General features: G+C 44.5%; 1 protein-coding gene across 3 annotated transcripts; it reads right to left on the bottom strand.

The window, feature by feature from the left end:
• Positions 1-506: 506 nt before the first annotated feature.
• LOC116862997 (U3 small nucleolar RNA-associated protein 14 homolog A-like) lies at positions 507-19,931 on the bottom strand. 3 transcript variants are annotated; one of them, XM_032850466.1, is made up of 15 exons: positions 19,824-19,931; positions 18,473-18,548; positions 16,980-17,050; positions 15,807-15,871; positions 14,259-14,401; positions 13,802-13,957; positions 8,638-8,757; positions 8,445-8,539; positions 7,722-7,845; positions 7,561-7,638; positions 6,695-7,085; positions 4,412-4,818; positions 3,442-3,635; positions 3,213-3,312; positions 507-944 (listed from the first exon to the last, which is right to left on the bottom strand). In XM_032850466.1, exons 1-15 carry the CDS (start codon positions 19,847-19,849, stop codon positions 672-674), a joined length of 2,319 nt encoding a protein of 772 aa, XP_032706357.1. In that variant the 5' UTR covers positions 19,850-19,931; the 3' UTR covers positions 507-671. The 3 variants fall into 3 exon arrangements, 2 of the variants coding, with proteins under 2 accessions (XP_032706357.1, XP_032706358.1); XR_004381749.1 differs by having other exon boundaries at positions 838-944; positions 3,534-3,635; XM_032850467.1 differs by having other exon boundaries at positions 838-944; positions 3,530-3,635.
• Between the last annotated feature and the right edge of the window lie 1,609 nt (positions 19,932-21,540).

Raw genomic sequence — 21,540 nt, forward strand, 5'->3', positions numbered from 1 at the left:
GTCCTGAGTGAGGAAGGAAAGGGAACAGAGCTTTACTTTTGGAAGCTCATCTACCTCATCTGTAAGATAAAGGTAAAAACTGTCTTCAGAATGAGAAAGGAAGTGCCAACTAGTCTAGATAGCAACGCCCGAGAGCTGGGCGGCTCAGGCTCGAGAACGACAGAAGAGCCTGGACTAAAGCTAACACCAGCTTTAGCAGCGCCGGAGGACCAGCCCAGGGCGCGATCCAATTGCGTGGTTCGTGCATGCAGTTTTTAGGTTCAGAGGGTAAGAGTGTACGGTATTTAGTCACTATCCCTGACTCTTTGAGTGTGTTCTAGGGGATTGTGTCTGATACGTATTTCAGATCATAGGCTCTGGTAACTTCTCTCTACTTTAAATTAGGACTAACTACATAATCCTTGGTGAGAAAGTGAGGTTTCCCTGACAAATGTGACTGGAGAAATGCCATGGGGATCACCCAAAGGTATCCTGTCTGACTTGTAACAACACAGAATACATTCTAGTTAAATAGGTAAAAATGCATTTATTTCTAAAATGCGGCTTAACTACACTTACAGTGTGCTAAGCCAGTCTCGTAATTGATCCTGCAGCTCGGAGTCAAATCAGGCCAATGGAGGAGCGGTCAGGGCTCCTAGTTCTGGGAACCAAGATGTCGCTCCTCCAGCAACTCAATCTACAGAGTTTTTCTTCAGCTGTTTTTTGTGACGTATGGAGAGTTGTTTTGGATTCCTCTGTACAACAGAGAGGTCCGACCTTGAGGAAGACCGGTAGCCCACATCCTCTGCTTTTATAGGCTTAATGATGTGACCTGGCTTGGTGACAACCTTCGGCGTAGTCAGCTTTTGGAAGGCCCTCTGCGTGTTCCATGTAGATCCTATAGGGGTCTGGATGGTCCTTTCAAATTGCTGATGGTGTGTGAATGGATATGGAAGCACCCGCACCTGGAAAGGAAGGCAGAATGACTTGTCACGAGCCAGGCCTCGAGTGCAGCTGGTGAACTCTAATGGCAACTGGCCAGGAGTTTAGTGCCCAAGTCACAGTTCTATGTGGCTGTGGTGAGCGAAGCTCCTGAGGTGTCAAGGCATCCCCAACACCCCCAGTCTAACCTTAGAAGTTCCAATCTGCTTGAGAACATCTGCCGCCCCCCTCCCAGGCTTCCCCAACAATCTAGGAATTGAAAACCCACCCTGACACTGCCCTGTAGTGTAGGAACACTACCGCAGCTCCAGGGGGAGCTGGACAACTGCAGCTGGCCCTAAGTGGGTCTTCCTATACCAAACTGTGACTGAAAGACATGTCTGGGCACTTGTGGGTCCCTGTCAACGTTGTGACCCTCTTACCCTCTTCAAGCTCTTTATTCCTTGCTTTCTTCTCCTTGATACACAGGACTGACATTTTAAGGAACCCAGAGGTTGACCATGAATCCTGAACTACACCAGGCTTTGATGCTTAGTTAGCTTCACCCTCTTTTGGCATCACAGAATGTCTGAGCTGGAAGGCCCTACATAATGACAAAGGTCATCTCCCTGGGCCCCAGAATTTGGCTTAGAGAGGGGAAGTGATTTACCCAAGTAAATTATGAGCAGTGAGCGAGAATAGAACCCAGGGCTCCTTTCCTTGTTTAGTACTCTTTTCCACTCCAAAAATTGTACCTTCAGACATTTATGTAATAATCTTTAAAACACTTCCCCTGAAGGCCAAAGAAGAGGAAAGAAAAAAAAAAAAGGCAAGCAGAAAAACCAGAAAGTTACAATCAGTAGTCTTTGGAGATATTCAGTGGAACACTCGAGAAGCTGAGCACTACCAGGCAGTCCTGGTGGTAGTGAAGGAAGCAGTTTTCTTTAGGTTAAGGGATGTCTTATGTCTTAGTGGGGTTGCTACCTAGATCTGTGCATGTCATGTAAAGTAAGAGGAAAAAAAAAACAACAACACCTGGGCAAAATATTCAGTCTTGGGCGGATTTTTTTTTCCTTCAGCTTGAAGCGTACTTTACTGCATGCTGGGACCTGCAGTCTATAGCTTATTAAAAAGATGAGGAAAATCAGGGAGATTCTTGGAAAACTGTCAGTTTATTGTGACTGTAATTTTTTTTTCAAAGGCAAGACTCCTGATTTTACTGAGGTCTACACTGCCCTTCCTGTCCTGGTGAAGCACCCTTTTAACCCTTTTCTCTCTCTTTTATCCTAGTGATCATTGCCTATTTTGTGGTTATAGATCTACAACTGGAATTACACCGGTTACAATTCAGTTTCCGCAGGGATTGGTTCACAAAGATCGATCAGTAAAGTGTTTACTGGAATGGTCATTTCTTACTTCTCTTTTGTACCTACTAAACAGTTCCCCCTCTTTTTCAGAAGAAAAACTACAACTCATTTCAATATTATACTGGCTGGGGACAGGTCTCAGGGTCACAGACTTTCAGAACTGAAGGGAACATAAAAGTCATCGAGGCCAGTCTTACTCCTGAGTCCCCTCTACACATGCTCATATCCCCGGGGCAACCCATTCGCCCTTTGGACCGGCAGAAAGTTTTTCTTTTCTTTCTTTTTCTTTTTCTTAAAGTAGACTCCATGCCCAGTGTGGGGCTTGAACTGGTGACCCTGAGATCAAGAGCTGCATGCTCTACCGACTGAGAGCCAGCAAGTTTCTCCTCAAGCTGAACTCCGTTTTTCCCAACTGCTACTTTATGTGACTATACACCACAGGACAGCCTGCAATATACCTGAAGACCACGATCTTGCTCCAGTTTGCTTCTCGCTTGGGTAAATATCCCTGGCTTGTCACTGAACACAATTTTAATTCCACTTGCTGTCCTGAACGAGTACGGGTTTGTCTTCATTTTTCTTAAGATGCAGCTCAAACCTATGACCTCTCAACATTATCCTGACTACAAATACAAGCCTGAGGAATGGTAATTCTTAGCTTGGTGAGACCTGTCTGCACTGGAATTGTCTGGGGTGCTAGCTAAAATCTCAAATCTGGGGGCTTCGCCATTGCTGCCAAGATTTTCCTTTAAATCTCAACCTCTTCCCAGTCAGAAATTAAAATGCCAGAATTGATCTGGAGTTATCCATCTCAGAGCCAGTCAGTGGTAAAGAGAACAGCTTTGTTTCTGTGGTCAAGATCACACATCCCTCTTGACCACAGAGCACTAGAATATTCCTCTCAAGCAAGAGAGTTAGGCAGCAAAGGGTTTCTCTCTCCCTCACCTGATGAGCTGCTGCATGGACATTTCGCTTCTCATTGATAATCACATTTGGCAAATTCTTGTCTTTTCTTGGAGGACCCTCAGGGGTTTTAATGAGAAACCTGGAAAGCAGAACGGCAGGATGTCTGACTAAGAACATTAAGGACTCAGTCAAAAGGGCAGGGAGGACGCATGAGGGTAAAGTGGAAGAACCTGGTGCACTTCTGACAGGCTTTCTTCCCTGTTCTTACCGGCGTCTCTTCTTGGCACTGGGCTTTAAGCCCATACCACCCCACTCGCCCCAGCCAGGCAGAGTCAGGTCCACGTCCTTTGGCTTACTCGCCTCCACAGCTTCCCTCTTCTCTTTCAAGAAGTCTCTGATGACATCATCCCCGGCAAAAGCTTCCTTTATCATCTGCTTTTGATCCCTCTCCTCTTCATCTTCCTAGGAAAAAGCAAGAATGAGAGCTACAGCTTGCCTTAAGAGCCACGGAGGAACCGCGGTGGTTCCTAGGAAGAACACCTGAATTTTGGGTTGTGACATTTTAGCGCCCCCTAGGGGGAAAGTGCTGAACAATGATGGTCTTGCAATATAAATGGATCAGTAGCCAATCATGCTCCAATTTTCTTTCCTCTAGGGTAAATATCCCTAACTCATTATCATATGACACAATTTTAAACTTTCAGTAAGGAAGCTGCAGCATAGAGGAAGGAGTGGCCTGTGTTAGGAGGAGAAGCTCCAAGGGGCCTGGCCAGAACGTGGGTGTCCTCCAGCTTATATCCCTGAAAACACAGGCGCCAGGGCTCTTCAATGGAGCAGTTTCAATTACTTAATCAGACAGTCTCGGACCATTTCAGGTCCCAGTGAATAGAGCACAACCTTGGCAACAGCTCAGTGATTCACCTTTTGAATTGTCCTGCCTGGGATCTGGTCAGAGCTCTGAGTGCCGTTCTCTTTCCTCTGAGGGCAGGTTTAGAATCGCCCCAGGGAGGGTTTGGTAGCTCAGGATTTAAGATGTGGGAGTCTCAGCGGCACTCACATAGTGGTGTCTACTGAACGGTCATGGGACCAGCCTGGCCGCGTGCTGCTCTGGGCCTTTCAACTACTGACACGTGCCCCAGCACCACAAAACTTCACTGATTCTCCTCCTCGTGCAAGAAGGAAACTTTCTGCACCAGCTCTGATCCCCCACAATGGCCCATGCCCCCAGCTCTGCTCACCAACTCCTCCACTGTCGTGGGAATGGCCAAAGACTTCACAGAAGGAGATTTTGTGGTCAGGAGGTTCTGCAGATCAATCATTTGCTCCTTCCTTTTCTTTTCCTTGGGAACACCAGGCTGAGTATTTGGGTTCCTCTCTGTCTGCTGCCCTTCCCTGCCAGGCCTGGGGACCTCCTCATTTTGAAAACATCCTTCTTTGGCCAGCTCTTCTAGCTCCTGCACAGTGTGTGCTCTCTCTGGCCTCTGCAGCAACAGGGGTTCCTCTTCTGCTTTGGGAGGTCCCTCCCTCTGGACCACTGGAACTGTCCTCGTGGAACTCATATTCTGCTTCCCAGACTGATTTTTTTCCTTGTTGAGTTTCTGAGCCAGTGCCCTCAGTTCAGACAGCACCTCCTGACTGCTAGAATCTGGGGGAAGAAAGGAAAGCTGTCAGAAAAGGAGGCTGGAAGTTGCCTTGTCACGCAGCATTTACTGAGCACACTCAACAGCGAGCATTTAGGTGCTCCCATTCATGGGGCTCGGCACCACGGGGAAGAGAAGATTCCATTCACTACATCTCCTGGAGAGTTCACTAATCATTGCCTATCAAGTAGCAGGCAATAGAGTTTAGTAGTTAAAAGCAGCACGTTGGGAAGCAGATGTCCTGGGTCCTAGTCCCAGCTATGCCAGCGACTCACTGCATAACTGGAACTGTGGTTTCATTTCCCCCTGCAGTAAACCCCGCCTGGAGAGATGGCCCCAAGTTCCAAATTTTTAAAAAAGCTGTTTTAACAGGTAGCCTCTGAACACAACATTGCTGTAATTTATTATTTGTAATTTACACTGTCATTTCCTCTTTGTCCCAACCAAATCCAGCACTGTTTTATCTGAAGGCAGCATTTCATAATCTGCTGTGTCCAAGTCAGGTTGCTTGGCATTTTCCCGTCACCGGCAACATCTGAGCAAATACCACTAGGCTCTGACAGCCCTGAGGGAAATATGGCAGTGACACACTTCTAAACTCTTCTTTGCTTGACCTGAGTTGCTTCCATTCCCAAGTTCATCCTGCTCCCTAGCTTTGGCTTGAAGCCTCTGAAAAGCAACTTAAATGTGCCCTTTGGACACATGTACGTATATTCTGCAAAGATCAAGGTCCTTGGCTCATTTTATTTGGGGTCCACAACTTCCCACTATTTTAGGACACTATTTGCCTGAACGTTTGGGAATATTCTATTAATTTATCATCCAAGGCAGTCCAAATCCACCTTTCATGCCACAACCAACTGCTCTACACATTTAGCAAGAGAACTAGCTTTTGAGGAAGCCCAGGATGATTTGGCTTGCATCCCGGGGTCGTATAAAGACTGCTCCCACGATCTTGGCTTACAATGCTGCTTTCCAAAGGTCTCTTGGAAGTGACTGCCTGTAACTATTAATCCCAGAACTCTCCAGCTGAGAACCCTAAGTAAAGGTCCTATAATACATTCTAAATGACAGTTCTTTCAAAATCGTTTTCACGGAAAAACAGAATCTTGCCATCATCTGAATCCATTATTTTTATAGGGAATAAAATCAGACCCAAAAATCTGCCCAGACAGCCAAGCGATTTCTGAATGTAGTTCCCTAAGCAGATTTTCTCTCCAGAATGGGAACTTTCTGACCTGTCTCAAGGGTGCTAAGGTTGTTAATATAAAATCTCTTGAAGATAACAGAAAATATAATACACAAATTGAGTCTGAGCACGGGGTGACAATTCTCATTTGTCATGTAGCCTGTGGAGTCCTTCATTCCTGTCAAGAAAAGTCTCACCCCACATTGGCACATATCAACCGACATCATTAAGTGCTAAAAATGCCACCCCTACTTTACAAACAAAACCGAAAACTGCAGCAGTATTTCGAAGAAATTTCATAATGCCTCAAAATCGGCCTCTGTGGGTGCGAACGGCCTTCCAGACTCACTGGTACCACATGCAGCTGGGTCTGGTTTGTGGGCACCGGTCATGTTAGCTTCTTCCCTTACTTCAAGGATGGAGTGGTTCTGTCTCTGATGACCATAGGCCCTCAAGAGCAAAAACATGTCCAGATACACCTTGTACAGCCATGCAGATGCCCGTGTATTAAATGCCTTTGAAGAAAACCGGTTACTATTAATCTGTCTTCTCTTCAGGGGCTCACAGTATTCTCTGGAAAGTCCCTAAAGCCTCATGACTCTGCTGCACGTATGCATGGACAGTTTTCCTCTCTTGGTCCATCCAAAACACTAGCACTGAGCAGTTCTCCATTCTGGTCCACCACAACTTACCTTTGGGCTCTTGTCTGCTCACTGGCTCCGCGTCCTGGTTGAGCCCAGACTTCCTCCGCAGTGATCGCCTTTCCTCAAATTCATTCAACAAAGTTTCTTCTTCCGCCCCTGGTCTGTCTTCTTCTTCCTCACTTTCAGAAGCCTCATGGGCCACAGGTTCTGGAAGTTGCTCAGGGTCCTGGCCTTTGGCCTCTTTCGTGCCTCTGGAGTGATTCCTGAGCATCCAGGGGTTCGGTCCGTCGGCGTCCATCTGGATCTCATTCACTGCTTCAGGGACAAGGTCACCCTCTTCCTCCACACCCTCCTCCTCTTCCTCACTGTTGGAGGCCACCTGGAGCTTCTGCGTCAGTTCTTTGTTCCTGGCCAATTGTTCCTGCATAGCCTGGCGAGCCTGGAGGAAGAAGTCACAGCACGAGCTCCTTGTCATTAGTGACTGCAACGACACCTTTCCTGGTTCATTTCATAAAGCTGGCTCCTCTCAATTTGACTTAAGTATTTCTTACCGGTGCCTACTGTTTAAACTGCACATATACCACTGTGTTAACAGCTATGGAATAAAATGGGAGACAAATTCTTTGTCCTCAAGAAAATCAACACGTGAAACAAGGTTAAAAAAAAAAAAAGCTCCTCTCCCCTTTAACTGGACTTGCCTTCAATGCTGTTTCCCTTTCATCTCTCCTTTTCCACCTTGTTCCTGGTTCTTTTCCTCTCTGCCTTAGAGATTTTTCTGATGCCTTTTTAGAATCCTGGTTTTCCATTCTTCCTCAGGGCTCTTCCCCAACTCTGCTTCTGCTAGCATCCTTATGGACTGATTTTCCTTTCTGTCCTCCAATTCCATCTCTTCTCTCACCCCGAGGATCTCTTACCTCCAGGTCATATTTGGCCATAATTGCCTTTGACTTGGCCCATTTCCCACTGTTCTGGTGCTTAAGGCTCATTCGCTCCTGGAAAGAAAGGGCAGAGTGAGATCCTTACCACTTTTGGGGGGAAAGCCGATTCAAGGGGTGGGGGCGAGAGGCAGCCTCACCATCATTCTGGCCTTTTCGATCTTTTCCAGTTCTTCCAATGCTGCAGTAGGATTGACCTTCCGCAGCTTCTCAAAGTCCTTGAGGGCTTTCCTGGCCTTTCCTTTCTTTAGGACCTTGTGATACCTACAGGGTGAGAGGGCAGATTTAGCTGCAACACTGATGCCACACACAAAAGTGTCCCCGCTCCCCAAGGGGTTTCCCTATGCAGGGGCTAGAATGGACATCACAGAGCTGGCTGACTATAGGGAACCAGTTTGGGGCCTGAGAGGACTGGCAAGCCTCTCCGTCCCTGCAGCCCCCAGGGGCACACCTCTGCAGAGCAAAGAGTCCCCTCTGCTTCTAGAGCGCAAGGCAAGAGTAGAAGAAGTTCCAAAGAGGCCAAAAGGCAGGAAGGAAGCCCTACTGGCCTCAACAGCTGTAGAATTCAGAGCTCATTCTGCAGAACCACTCCATGATGTCCTGGAAGGGAGAGAAAGTAATTGAACAGTCCTCTTTTTAGCAAAACCAAGATTGAAAGCCAAAGCCAGAGGAGAGGGCACTACCGAAGCAGGCAAAACTATGAGGTTGGACTGAGAAAAAAAAAATGCTAGTCACTCCTATTTGGGACCTCTTCCACATGACCCCAGTTGCTACGTCCAAGGTTCTTTCCTACGAACTCATGATTAGCCACATCACTTTCTTCCAGGGCGCACGCACGGCCACGTCAATAGGGGCCTCCTTACTTTTTGCTCTTGATTTTCTTTTCTCTTCGAGCCCTGGCCTCATAGTAGGACTGCAGGGCCCGGGCCCTCTGAAGCTCTGCTCGGCGCATCTTAGCCTACAATGAATGACATTCACAGTGACTCCTGGGCTTGAGTGCAAATGATGGGAGGAATAGAGCACATCTGGATGTATCAAAGGGCCTGTTACACTTACCTCTTCCAGGCTCATGGCTTTGAGAGAGGCCTTTTCCACGGGAGTCAGTAAAGGGTCTGTCATCGGCTGCTTGTTCTTATGGAGGAGGTTAAAAACTTCCTGCTCCAGGGGAGTTCTTGCCTTAAGGAGGTAACAGAACATTCCAAGTCTTAAGCCATGCTCCTAGCCTCCCTGTTTACAATCCTATGACCATCTACTTTATACTATAATGGGAATCACAAACTGGAAAGGATTGGCTGTTACAGCAAGAGAATGGGTTCCAGTCTCGTTGTTCAGCGGTGTAGATAAAACCTCACTTTTCTTCTGATTTAAGACAACTTCAGCAAGGGGCTTCTAAAGCTACTCTCTATCATCAAGGGGATCACTCTGTTCAGATTATCAAAATATGTAAAACAGAATACCATTCTCTTAAATATCAAAGCAGGTAAATGCTGGCAGGATGGAGGAACAACAGTACCATACTGTTAGTTTTGATAGTGGAAAAAACAAAATGGTCCCCATATTACGTATATTTGAAGTATGTATGTGCATTACTGTATAGTCAGGAATTTAAGACTTGGGGGGTGCCTGGGTGGCCCAGTTGGTTAAGCGTCTGCCTTCATCTCAGGCCACGATCTCAGGGTCCTGGGATGGGGTCCCGCATTAGGCTCTGAGCTTAGCGGGGAGTCTGCTTCTTCCTCTTCCCTCCCCTTGCTCACTCTCTCTATCAAATAAATAAATAAAATCATTTAAAAAAAGGAATTTAAGACTCTTATAAGCTTCCTTTAAAGAATACTTCTAGAAAAAAGGGGGCGGTTAGGTCTTAGCTTCCTGACAGTTCAAATTTAACTCTAGTCATTTTCTAATTTTGGTTCTAATCCCTTAGTTTCCAGTTAACTTTGCATGCTAGGTGGTCTATATATATATATGAAATGAATGGACTGAACCAGTTACTTCACACGTCAGCAAAAGATGCTGGTTACTGCTTGACTGACACTGTGAACATGGTTAAAACAATCAGGTTGATCATGCCATGGTCCACTTTGGCAAGGCACAAAGATACCCCTAGGCAACAGAGCCATTTTCAAACCTCACAAATGTATTATACGTGGTTTTCTTCAACAGCCAAATACATCATGGTGGGTATTAAATTTACAAATATCTGGACAAATGCACAAACACAGATCACCACATGTTACACGGTGTTATTGATTTAACCATAAACCTATTCTACTGAATGGAAAAGATGCACGTTCTTCCATTTTTAGTATCTGCAGTAGTGATCAATCACAGGCTACAAAATGATTTATATTACAATGTTGTAATCTCCCTCCAATTCAATTTGCAAACATTTATTGATTGCAGCTACATTTCAGGCACTTGTGCAGGGTGCTAGGAATACACAATTGATTAAGATTGTTCGTGTCCTCATAGAGCTCGTAGCCTTTCAGAGGGAAGACACATGTACCCCTGGCAATATAACAGGCCACATGTTAGTCCATAGGAGCTATCACAAAGTAAGTGAACAATAATTTTTTTTATTATTTTTAAAAATTTCTCTGACAGAGAGAGAGATCACAAGTAGGCAGAGAGGCAGGCAGAGAAAGCGGGGGAAGCAGGCTCCCCACTGAGCAGAAAGCCCGATGCAGGGAAGGCAGAGGCTTAACCCACTGAGCCACGCAAGTGGCCCCGTGAACAGTAATTTTAATTAGGAGGTGGGTTAGGCTTGGGGAAGGACTTTTTGATTTAGGTTTTGAGGCATTAAGTACAATTCTGTAAGGGTGGCAGGGGGCAAATGGAGGGGAGTGTAAATAAAAACAGATATACAGAGAGATATGTAAGGGAAAATGTTTTGTCCAGTGTAGTTAAAACACTAGGCGCTTCTGTTTCATTCTCTAAGTAGAGAGCCTTTTGAAGGATTTTAAGCAGGGGAGTGACAATCAGTTTTGTGTTTTGGAAAGAAAAAAATCCTGGTGATCATGTAAGGATTTATATGTAAAGGCCAAATGACAGGTGAAAATGAGAAGAGGAACCAGGGATCTGAGAGCTATTATGGAGAAAACTTACACGAATAGCCCACTATGTGGGCTGGGGAGGGGTGGCAGTTAAGGGGGGAAAGGGGAAGGTGAAGGAGGGGTAGAAAGAGGAAGAATCAGATGGCTGAGGTTTCCAACTTAAGGGACTGGGGCAGTGAGTTATGCTGTTGACTCAAATACAGAATGAAGGAAAATGCCAAGCTTACTTTGTTGTGTGTGAAGTTTAAGGTGCATACGGGAGACCCAGACGAGGCCTACTACTGGTTGCATGGAATATGGGACTGGAGCTCAGAAGAAGGCATCTAGACTGACGTGTAGTATATACGGGTGACAGCCAAAGCCATGGAATTTACAGAGCAATAATAAAAGGAACTAAGGAAAAGTCTGATAGATAAGGGGGAAGAAAAAAAAAAACCAGAGCAGGTCATCACAGACGCTAAGGGAGGAGAGGGTTTTTTTTTTTTTAAACCAATGTGATGTGTCAATAGTGTCCGACAGGCTGAAGCCTCAGAGGGCTTGGGATTTGGCATTTCAGAGGCCTCTCACTAAAGCCCGCTGAGACAAGATTCAGTTAGGGAAAGAAGGTAAGAGTAGAGAGGCAGTAGTGGAGACCAGCTCTTCCCAAAGCATGTTCTTCATCAGCTAACTAGATGTACTTTATTTTTTTTAAGGTTTAAAATTAAATTTATTTGATTTTTATTTGTACACTCTGGGTTAGAGTAAGTCAAAGAGGTTTCTTTAGTGTCTTCTCATAGCCTTTAAAATGCTAGTGTATATTATGAACTGCCAATTTCCAGCAGGGGCATGCAATGTTTTCTAGCAATGGAACCCTGCCTTTTGGGGGGCATATTGAGAGACTAGCGTTTTTGAGAACACTTTGGGTAAAGCCAGTGTAGGCTGCTAGGGGCTGGGAAGGTACCTTACATCGTTTTCTAGTACTTTGCAGTTTACAAATGCTTTCTCATGCATTATCCCATTTAAATATTCTTGGAGTGAAATGGAATTTTAGGAAGCTGGGCCAAAACTATACTGTAGACTTTCTGGATTCTTAATCTCCAGAGTCCTTGGTACTTTGCATTCTAAGTTATAAGAAGATAACTCAGTTGCTAACCAGAAAGCACTCCCCAACCTAACCATTTCCTTACTGCTCTGCGCCATACTGGCCTAATTTCTCAAAAATGAATCTTAGAGGGCACTTAGGTGGCTCAGTTGGTTAAGTGTCTGCCTCTGGCTCAGGTCATGATCCCACAGTCCTAGGATCGAGTCCTGCATTGGGCTCCCTGCTCAGTGGGGGGTCTCCTTCTCCATTTGCCCCTCCTCTCTGCTCATGATCTCTCCCCCCCCTCGCAAAAAGAAATGGAATCTTTAAAAAAAATGAATCTTAGAATAAGTGGTACAGTAGTTTTATGTATAGCATTTTGGGGGGGGCTCCACTGTCTTGCACAGGGAGTTCCTGGAGAACACAGGTTTTGCCATTCTTAATGCAACCTACTCCTCCACCATCTCATGTTTAACAACCAACTAGGCATTTTCCACCTATCTCCAAGATGACACTGTCATTTGGAAAAAGGTACAGAAGAATGTGCAGTAGTGCACTACTACTCTTTTGATTAAAAAAAAAAGAATAGCAACGAAACTTTTAGGTTAACAACAACAAAAAACAAAAGTGGTTATTTCTGAGTGAGTATGGGGGTAAAAATGAGCAGATGGGGGACAGGGGTGGGGAAAGACTTTTCACAATATATCTTCTGTACTTTTTATTTTTGAATCCTAGATTGTATTACCTCTTAATTTTTTTCCTAAAGTCTCCCTTCCATCCTGCAGCCACTTTAAACCTGATCTCTTTTTCATGTGGAAAAGGAAGCATCCTATAAAGAGAATGATAGCGACTTCAACAACAATATCTGAAACAGAGCTTAGCCCTGTAATACGCAACAACTTGCTCAATGTCTAGCTATGACAGCAAGCCACATTTACTTTGATTAGCGCTAATTAGCTCAAGTTCCTGACACACAGAACATTATTATCTCTGGATTCTTAGAAAGCATAGAAGATTCAAAGAAGAAGTATGAAGATGGCATCTATCCATAGTTTGGGCATTGCTTTTTTTTTTTAAGATTTTATTTACTTATTTATTTATTTGACACAGAGAGAAGTCACAAGTAGGCAGAGAGGCAGGCAGAGAAAAAGGGGGAAGCAGGCTCCCCGCTGAGCAGAGAGCCTGATGCAGGGCTGGATCCCAGGACCCTGAGATCATGACCTGAGCCAAAGGCAGAGGCTTAACTCACTGAGCCACCCAGGCGCCCCAAGGCATTGCTGTTCTTGATTATTCCTACTTAAGAAAGAATATCCTGTTATAGACTCCATAAGCAATAGCATATTGGAAAAGGAAATCTAATTGAAGTTGTTCACAGACTAAAAACTGAGACTTTGGTGACCAACACAGGATTACCAACAAAGGCATAACTACCATTCCACCGCCAGTGCCATCATTTACTACCACCATCATTTCATAAAAGCTATTTTGATGCTATTAAAATGGAAAGCTTAACCTCACAGTAAAGAAGAGCTGGTAACCTTAAATCTCCCATACTCACAATTATCCTTTTTAGTTCAGACAAATAAAAAATTTGCCAGGGATTAGTGTTTGGACAATCCAGCTCTGAGATAACTTTTTTATTTTCTGTAGCTCAGAGTCATGAGTTACTTGCTAAACTGCTAGTCATGCCCCACGATATATTATATGTTAATGTGGTAGTCCTTTATAAGCAAACTTTGGTTCCTCTGTTCATATGTAGTCCTCCTAAGGCTCAGTAACACTGCTGAGTTCCTGATTTTCCACAGATCAGAATGTGGCTGTAAAAGATTTTTGAAAACTGGGGTGTGAAAAAGAAACCATGACCCTGTTCCCTCTCTATAGGCAATCAGATGCTTTCACACAAAAACATGGAAATAACCATGCGCTGTGTGCTACAAGTGGATGAAGGGCGACTACAGGGTGATTCTGCGTATTGCAGGACTGACCATGAGTCTTTCTAACCCCTCTCTCCCTTCCTTGACTGCTAAAGACTGCGCTGGGGTTTTGGTTTACCAGGTCCAGTCATATCAATCTCACCTGCCAAAGTGCAGTTTCCTGGTGTGGCACTCACCTTCCAGCCACTGAGCACATGTTCAATGGGAGCAAAGGCTGACTGCTCCTTCTTCAGGGGGAAAACCAGCTGCTCTGCTTGCCGGTTCTTCAGGACGATGGGATCCCATTTGGAGAGGGCTTGTGAGGTTTTATTGAATGCCACTTCCCTGTGGATCTGAAGCAGGCAAAGTACACGAAAGGAAAGAGCCACAAAATTAAGCACTGAACTCTAAGGCCCAGCAGGGAATCAGGAGCCAACGGTTCTTAGCCCAAGAAAGAGTCAGCACATTAGAGAGTAGCTCTTGCTTACATCTAAGGACACATTCCCTCGGAGGTGCATTTTAATCTTTTCCGTCGCAGTCACAGCCCCCCACCCCGACCATGTTCCAGGCTTCCCCCCACCTTCCCTTCTTACCCTATTTTTCCTTGTCAGTCCGATTTCTTCCCCTTAATGGACCACTTTCTCTAGAACTCACCCTCTCAACCTCTTCTTTGTTAAGGGGTAACTCCACAGTCTTCTTTGATTTGACTCTATTCAGTTGCTTTTTCACAACAGCCAATGAGGATGAAGTTTTAACAGGCCCAAGCAGATCTGAAAGGACTAGCTTTTCTCCTGATCCTGCAGAAAAGGCCAAACTTTCTGGTCAGACTGAGAAGAGAGGCAAAAATCTCCACATAACATAGGGAGACACCTCAGTAGAAAATGCTGGTAGACAGGCCAATGTGTAGGGAAGCAGGAATAATTCCCTTACTTTAACCACCAGCCATAGTGACACCATCACTTTCCTACATTCCCAAATGTGTTGACGGGTGGAAGAGAGGAGAAAATTATTTATTTTAAAAATACATTTGCTTTTCTCTTGGTCTTTCTGCTTCTACTTTTGCCTCGCTGTACTTCATCCTTCACACAGCAGCCAAAGTGGTATTTTGAAACTGTAAATCACAGGCTGTCAGGATCCTGCTGAAAATCTTCCAATGGCTCCCCTTTAGACTTAGAACCACATCATTCTAAAGGACACAGCCCAGTCAAACTAAAGTGGCCACTTAGTCACTTTACTTCATCACAATGTTTTATATCTTCCCCTTGATGTTCCCTTAGAATGTTAGACTCCATGAAGCGTTTCTCCCATCTTATTCTTCATTGTAGCCCCAGTATCTAAGCTATCCTGAAACTGATACATGGTAGAAATATGTTAAGTATTTGTTGAATGAACAAGTTTGAAGAATACATTGTTATTTGTTCCGAGGGGTTACATTAGTGGTTACTAGAAACCTAGAACTCACTGGAGCTGCCTAAATTGTGAATATGGTGAAAAAGATATGGCATCTAGACTTCGTATCCAGGTTAAAATCCCAACTCTGCAATTTACTAGATTGTGTATTCACATTAGGGGTGAAATCTCTCACCCACGGAAGGGATGAAAATTGGTTTTGGAGGTGGGGGAGTGGTGAAAAAAATCCTAGATATTCCCAGCTTCTGTGTTCCTCCAAAGCTCAACCCTACCCAACAAAACTTATTCCTAAATCCTTATCTGATTTCCTGGCTGTGGGCGGGTGGGAGTGGGGTGGAGGAGAGTCAATGAAAAAAAAAAAGTCTAAAAAGGCTTCTCAGGGAAAAATAAACAAAAGAGGTTGAGAAACATTGTACTAGGTGAAGGTCCTTGAGTAAGTAACTTGACTTCTCTGAGCTCCAGCAGATTATCTGCCTGTCTAAAATCAAAGCACTGTAAGAACTGAAAAATAAAATCATGAATGTGATTAAGCTAGTGAGAAGCAGCTGCCTTCAGTCATGTCCCTGTACTGCAGAAGTAGCTCATGAGTGGGAGACCTTGACTGTGGTCTTCACATCTTTCTTCTAGAAATGGAAGAAACTCACGCCCATCTTTCTTCACCCCCTCAGTTAAGTATTTATGGTATGATCCATTAACCATAACAAAAACAGTTCCAGGGGGTGGGGGTGAAATGACCACTATGCTTTTAACTTCACAAGCTCCATGAATAAATTGCTTCCTTTGTTAACTTACCTTCAGAAGTGACACTGAACTCTGACACCTTCAGACTAGCTTCAGATCTCTCAGCCAATTTCCACCTGAAATTAGGCAAAACAGAATATAGTACATTTCCCCACATTTTGCTGGGGAAAGCACTTCTTTTCAAACAAGGGTTTGGTTTCATGTATTTCTCTTCTAGAATCAGGTTTTGTCACAAAGAAACCAGGAAATCTGTTCCTAGTCTAGACTTGGTTGCCTAACCATCTCTCTCTTTTTTTTTAACGATTTTATTTATTTATTTGACAGAGATCACAAGTAGGCAGAGAGGCAGGCAGAGAGGAGGGGGAAGCAGGCTCCTCACGGAGCAGAGAGCCCGATGCGGGGCTCGATCCCAGGACCCTGGGAATCATGACCTGAGCTGAAGGCTTTAACCCACCGAGCCACCCAGGCGCCCCGTCTAACCATCTCTTAATGTAGACTCAGCCACTCAAAAACACAAGGCAATATGAAGTAGGCAGAGTGTAAAAGGCATTGGACGTGGTTTCAAACATACCTAGATCTGAATCCTGGATCTGCCACTTATGAGCAGAATGACTTTAGGACAAGTCAATTAGCTTTTCTAATGGGAATGAGTAGTTCCTAGTCAATACTTCAAAAGACTCTAAGTATGGATTAAGAATTCAAATGCACAAAGGCCTAACACAATAATTGCTATCAATTACATAATGCTTATTATATGCTGGGCATTGGTTTAAGATCTTTACACTTACTCATTTAAATGTCACGACCCTCTGAGGTAGGTAATGTTTTTAATCTTATTTTCTAGTTGAAGAAATTTAGGTGCAGAGGGGATAAAAATTTGGTTACACAATCTGTTTCTAAAGTATATGCTCTTAATAATATGCTGACACTTTTGTCTTCATTGTCTTAGGCACTCAATAAATGTTTTTTTAAGACTTTATTTATTTAAAAATTTTTATTTGAGAGAGAGAGAGGATGCAGCAGGAGCACAGCAAGGGGGGGGGGAAGCAGAGGGGAGGGAGAGGGACAAGCAGACTCTATGCTGGGGGCAGAGCCCAACTTGGGCTTGATCCCAGGACCCTGAGATCATGATCTGAGCTGAAACCAAGAGTCAGACGCTCAAATGACTGAGCCAGATGCTCAAATCAGCTAGTTATAACCTGTCCAAACGGATGAGAATGTTACCTATTCTTTCCATCAAGGGAACTGATTGCTTCCAGAAGCTTTTGATGCTTTCTCTCTCCATCAATGTCCACCTAGACACAGAAAAGGAAAAACCACCAGAACAATAAGGGAAAGGAAAAGACAGCATGGAAATGTCTTGTTCTTCTGGTCAGTGGAGGATTGGGGAATCAGATGAGGTCTAGTGTACAGGCATTCAAGCTCAAACAAAGAACTGCTTTAAAAGCCAAACTCCTTCATTATAAGGACCATAGTGCCTAGTGATCTGTAACTAATGTCATGCCTCTGTCTTAATCAGTCTTGAGAAGAAAAGTGCTATGAGAATGCTTCTCTATAGAATATATAGCATGGTCTGACCCAGAAACATTTTTAAAAAACACATTTTAAGTAGTTTTGTCAAAAGAATAGAGAGTTGGAATTCCTAGAGCATCTGCTGGAGAGCCAGCTTAATCACATATATGTATATTCCAGTCAGAAACAGACAGTCCATTACTTATGATGGTTTGATTTACAATTTTTTGACTTTGTGATGGTGAGAAAGTGACACACGTTTAGGAGAAATTGTATTTTATTTATTTATTTTTTAAACTTTTTTAAAAAATGTATTTGATAGACAGAGATCACAAGTAGGCAGAGAGAAAGGGGAAAGCAGGATCCCCGCTGAGCAGAGAGCCCAATGTGGGGCTCGATCCCAGGACCCTGAGATCATGACCTGAGCCAAAGGCAGAGGCTTTAACCCACTGAGCCACCCAGGCACCCCTAGAAACCGTATTTTAAATGTGAATTTTGATCTTTTCCCAGGTTAGCAACAAGGGATATAATTCTTGTGATGCTGGCCAGTGGCAATGAGCTGCAGCTCCTGGTCAACCACACGATCATAAAGGTAAATAACTGATATACTTAGAACCTTTCTACACCCAAACAACCACTCTGTTTTTTATTTTCAGTACAGTATCCAATACATTACATGAGATATTCACCACTTTATTATCAAATAGACATTGTGTTACATGATTCTGCCCAACTGTAGGTTAATATAAGTGTTCAGAGCAAGTTTAAGGTGGGCTAGGCTAAGCTATGATGTTCAGTAGTTAAATGCATTAAATGCATTTTCAACTTATAATATTTTCAATTTATGATACATTTGTCAGGATGTAATGCTATCTTAAATTGAGGAAGATCCGTAATTAAATACCTCTACAAAAATCTAAGCTTGGGTAATAGGGAAATCATAAAATGAAGGCCATGTATTTTGGTCTTATATACTCAACTATACTTAGGCAACTTGGAAACAGTGTATGTTATGCAGTCTTCAAGTTTCCATAGCACTTAATACAATATCTTACACGTGAAACACTAAATAACCATTTGTAATTTATTTGCAAGACCTGAAAAATAGAAACAATGTTGCCACCATTTTTTTGTTGAGGAATGTGCTGTCTACCCTGTGAGGCAGAAGGGGAACCAGAGAAGGCAGTTTAGCAGCTGTCACCCACCTCATCTTCACTGGGGCTCAAGGCGTAGTCTTTGGGCAAATCCTCTACTTCTTCCTGCTGGCTTAAAGCCAGAAGGCTGTTAAAGGAGATAAAAGAGAAATATTATCAATTGAAATAACTTCTATTACAACAATCTCTAAAACATAACTTCAGTATTTAAGCACAGAATGGGCCCATCCCCTGGAAGAGGTACAAACCAAGCAGTATGGGCATTTCAGAAATTTGCCAAAACATTAAATTTGGAATGAAGTCAGGCATCATCCCCATGGGGTGAGCAGTAGGTGGTAACCTCCCTACAGAACTGCATGGAATGAAAAAGAGCTAACTCTCTTCAGTGATTGGTACTGCATTTTCCACTGACTTCTGGGAGGCTGTAAAAATCTCAGACTCTAGGTAAGGTGATAGAAGGCACTGTTGCTGGCCCTTGAGGCCATGCAGTTTTACCATTCATATTTCTAGGTAATTTTTTAAAGGTTTTACTTATTTGATACAGAGATAGAGAGTACAAGTAGGCAGAGCAGCAGACAAAGGGAGAGGGAGAAGCAGGCTCTCCACTGAGCAGGGGGCTCGATGTGGGGCTCCATGCTAAGACCCTGGGATCATGACCTGGGCTGAAGGCAGCCGCTTAACCAACTGAGCCACCCAGGCGCTTCTCCATTAAGATTTCTAAGCATCCTCCAAATGGAAGACAACTTTACAGGTGCAGCTTACTCCAAAGTGACATGTTGATCACTTGTTCCCAGGAATGGGGAAAGGAAGAATTGGACGAAAGCAGCTGAGTTAACAGTGTTTCTTGGGGCTTCCTCGGCAAAGTAGGTACTTAACTAAGGAGACTGGTACCCTGAACCAAATTATAGACTCTATTACCTAACAGTATGTACCAATCTTTGCAAGTCAACCCTTACTAAACGGATTATATTTAGTTCCCCTATCAGGGGGAGGGGATAAAACATCAGAGGAGAAAATGTCACGAATGACTCCAGTTAGCAAAGGTTTCCAAGAGAAGGGGAATTTATAACGTGCACTCCCAGTGCAGAGAGTTAAATGCGCCTCGGTGGCAGCAGCAGCAAACGGAGTCACGTGATGAGGAAAGTGCAACAAATTAGTTGGAGAGGGAGAGTCCGCATCAGGACCAACAGGGATGAGGCTAAAAAACTGGGAAGCGGAGGGAGTGAATTAAATTAAATCAGAAGGACTTTTCAAGGATGTTATCGCGGAAATTGTAATGAATGGTGAGGTCTTGGAAGAGGAAAAACTGTCGTCTGTTAAAAGGCGGCTTCCAATTTTCAAAAGTCGGGGGACCCAGCCCCAACGACACCCAGACCCCCCCGCTCCGATCTTTATTCCTCACCTTTCTGCAGCCCCGACCTCGCTCATCTCAGCAGCCTGTCTCTCACATGGGCCAGGAGCGGAAGCCGAAAGGAAAGCAATTTCCGTGCCGGCCGCAAAGCAATTTCTGCTTCCGCCAATCACGCGCTGCGTGTAGCGTCACTTCCGCCCCGCCCCAAGGCACACGAGAGGCTGGAGACGCTTGGGGAGGGGCCTGCTGGAGACAGGGACACTGGAGTTATAAAGCCTGGCAGCGGGCGGAGCTTTGCTCCCCCCCCCACCCCCGCCTACTCCCCGTCATCTCTGGGGAGCGCCGATGTCCGCGCTCCCAGCTTGTGGTTTCCTCGTGGCCCAAGGTGGGTGAGCTTAGGGCGAGGGCGCTGCGCTGTCGGGGACCGGCCAAGCCTTGGTTGTCGCTGCCTGATCCGAAAGGAAAGGCTCCCACGCCCGTCCGTGTTCCACAGCGTCCTTCGAGTCCGGCACCGGCCAGCTCGAGGCTTTCTAGAACGCCAGGGAAATGGCCAGCATTGTGTTAGGCCCCCGAGATTCGTCGGTGAACGAAGCAAGTTTCCTCCCCTCCTAAGGAAAATCCGCTTTCGTCTTGTGCTCCCTGGTCATTGCAGCTCCAGTTCCACCTACCCTAGGTAACAGAGCTTCTTCCAAGAATGGGCTGTGTTGGTGGCTGCAACTTCCTCACTTCACATCCAGTGTTGACTTTTCTTTTTAAATTAAAAAGCGGAAAAGTAACATACGAAAACACACTCATCCTCTATTTTAACCCGGTTCCATTTTGCTTTTGCCCCACTATTCCGCTGAAACTGCTCTGAACAAGATCCTCAGCGACACACTAGGTTGCAAAATAAAACGGACACTTCTCACTCAGTGTTTGTCTTCCCAGAACTTTGTGTGGTATTTGATACTGTTGATTGGTTTTCGTTATTCATACTCAGGAAATGTTTTTGACATTTACTGTGTGCCAGGCCTCTCGGCACAGGGGATACACTGGTGCACAAAACAGACATGTTCCATGGCTTCATAGGACTGACTTTCCCGTGGGATTATAGATAATTTGTCGGTATTGAAACTCCATCCTGGGCTTGCATGACAACACTCTCTCCTGGCATCTTAGCTTCATGGCCGTCTTCCTCAGTCTTCACTGCTGGATACTTTTCCTGTACTTATTCCTTAAATGATGATGTTCCCCAGGCTCTGTTCTCAGCCTGTTTGTCTATTCCACATGCTCTTCTTTAAAAAAAAAAAAAAAAGTTATTTATTTATTTTCGTAATCTCTACATGCAATGTGGGGCTTGAACTCATCACCCCGAGATTAAGAGTCACATGCTCCACTGACTGAACCAGCCAGGTGACCCTCCACATGCTCTTCTTAAGCTTTTAACACTTGTATGAGAATTCCAAAATCCGTATGTCTAGCCCAGATCTTTTTCTTGAGTTCCAGACTAGTATCACTGATGGTTTCCTGGCAGTCCTTTTTGTCCCACAGGCACATCAGACATGAAGTATCTAATAAACTTCTGTCTTTTTCACCAGGGTTCCGTACTTTACATCTATATGACTGGCACCATCAACTGCTAGTTGGTCAAGTCGAAAGTCTGAGAATCATCCTTGATTGCTCTCTACCTTATGCTTCACAGTTGCTCCTCACATTGTGTGTTTTTTTTTCAAGATTTTCTATTAATTTATTTGACAGAGAGAGAGACAACAAGAGAGGGAACACAAGC

Source organism: Lontra canadensis, unplaced genomic scaffold, assembly GCF_010015895.1.
Source record: "Lontra canadensis isolate GAN:19392208 unplaced genomic scaffold, GSC_riverotter_1.0 scaffold437, whole genome shotgun sequence".
Classification (NCBI taxonomy): domain Eukaryota; kingdom Metazoa; phylum Chordata; class Mammalia; order Carnivora; family Mustelidae; genus Lontra; species Lontra canadensis.

Bases quoted from the DNA above. Each gene is read 5' to 3' on its own strand.
- LOC116862997 (XM_032850466.1), bottom strand. From the start codon at position 19,849: ATGAGCGAGGTCGGGGCTGCAGAAAG. The intron at 7,639-7,721 runs GTGAGGCTGCCT...CTTTCTTTCCAG, and splicing joins TCGAAAAGGCCAGAATGATG to GAGCGAATGAGCCTTAAGCA. The intron at 7,086-7,560 runs GTAAGAGATCCT...TTCTTCCTCCAG, and splicing joins TGGCCAAATATGACCTGGAG to GCTCGCCAGGCTATGCAGGA.